Source organism: Rhinoraja longicauda, unplaced genomic scaffold (genome assembly GCF_053455715.1).
Source record: "Rhinoraja longicauda isolate Sanriku21f unplaced genomic scaffold, sRhiLon1.1 Scf000675, whole genome shotgun sequence".
In the NCBI taxonomy this organism is placed as follows: Eukaryota; Metazoa; Chordata; class Chondrichthyes; order Rajiformes; family Arhynchobatidae; genus Rhinoraja; species Rhinoraja longicauda.
Window position 1 is genome coordinate 62,649 of NW_027601891.1, and position 1,686 is coordinate 64,334.

General features: G+C 55.5%; 1 protein-coding gene across 1 annotated transcript; it reads left to right on the plus strand.

The window, feature by feature from the left end:
- Window positions 1–203: 203 nt before the first annotated feature.
- Window positions 204–1,682, plus strand: LOC144591201 (protein ELFN1-like; the record flags this gene model as incomplete). Its single annotated transcript, XM_078395490.1, has 1 exon — window positions 204–1,682. A coding segment is annotated over exon 1 (1,212 nt), but the record flags the coding sequence as incomplete, so codon positions are not given.
- Between the last annotated feature and the right edge of the window lie 4 nt (window positions 1,683–1,686).

Consider the following 1,686-nt stretch of genomic DNA (forward strand, 5'->3'; position numbering starts at 1 on the left):
CCCGCATCTGAGTAGAAGGGTTAGGTTAGCAATGGGTTAAGGTTGTTAGGAAGAGGGATTGGGATTAAGGTGAGGGGTAGTGCAGAGGGGGGTTAGGTTTAGCCTGAGTTGGGAAGGTCAACATCGTTCTGAAATAGACAAACCCGGATATGTACTGGTTCTTTCTCGGAGAGAGTTCTTAAATAGCAAAGCGATCCGAGTAACAAATGTTGCCCAATTATCTTCACATTGCCTCTCGGTGTTTTGTTTTCCAGAAAAGCGGATGAAATTGTCTGAAGAGATGAGCTGGGAATACAAAACTAGCAAAGGCGCAGGAGAAGCTGAAGAATGGATAGGGAAATAACGGCACTTCAGTTGCACGGCTAGAGGTTTGAGAGCTGTTCTGTCTCTCGGCCCACAGAATAAGTTACTTGTTTAGCAGTTGCTGCTATCACGAAGTCTTTGCCATCAAATCCTCGGAGCATAAGGGGATGGCTCTGCAAAGCCTCGCTCTCTGGGTCTGCCTCGCATCGCTGATGAACGCTGTTGTTGTTTCTGGTGACTGCTGGCTCATCGAAGGAGAGAAAGGATTTGTTTGGCTTGCAATCTGCAGTCAAAACCAGCCCCCTTACGAATCCATCCCTCAGCACATCAACAGCACCATCGTGGACCTCCGTCTGAACGAGAACAAGATCAGAAGTGTGCAATATTCCTCGCTCAACAGGTTTGGCAACCTGACAGAACTCAACCTGACCAAGAATCAGATCTCCTACATCGAGGATGGAGCCTTTTCCGCCCAGTACAACCTGCGCGTTTTGCAGCTGGGCTTCAATAAGCTTCGGAACATCACCGAGGGCATCCTGCGTGGACTGGGCAGGCTGGAGTACCTCTACCTCCAGGCCAACCTCATCGAGGTGGTGAGTCCAAACTCCTTCTGGGAGTGTCCCAACGTGATGAACATCGACCTGTCCATGAACCGGCTGCAGTCGCTGGAAAGCTCCACCTTCCTGGGCCTCGGCAAACTCTCCACCTGCGAGCTGTACGGCAATCCCTTCTACTGCTCCTGCCAGCTGCTGGGCTTCCTCAAGTGGCTGGTGCAGTTCAACAACGCCACCAGGAACTACGACCGCACCCTGTGCACGGCTCCCATCGAGTTTGCCGGCTGCCCTTTGCTCGGGCAAGGCCAGGCTGGCTCCAGAGATGCCCTGACCTCCTTGGCCCTCATGTGCAACGAAGACCTTTACCCTCTGGACCCCAGGTCTCCGTACACGGAGAAGCCCACGACCACCACCGCCTCCGACAGCCCCTGCGAGGCGGACGACTGCCCGTCGGGCGAGGAGTCGACGCCGCTGATCTCCTTCCAGACGCCGGTCATCAGGGTGGAGGTGACGCCTGAGCTGAAGCTGAAGGAGGTGACTTACACCAGGGCCACTCTTCTTGTCCGCAGTTCCCCGTCAGCCGCCTCTCCCAGCCTCCTGGTGCAGTACAACAACAGCGTGGCCAGAGACGTGAAGAGCCTGGGCGCCGAGGAAGAGGAGATCGAGGTGGAAGAGTTATCCCCCGACACCAACTACACCTACTGCGTGGCCTCGGTGCGCGACTCCCGGCGTTACAACCAGACTTGTGTCAGCTTCTCCACCCGGGCCAGGGTCAGGGCCAAGCCGCTGCCCACAGCTGCCAGCACCACTCACTACATCATGACCATCC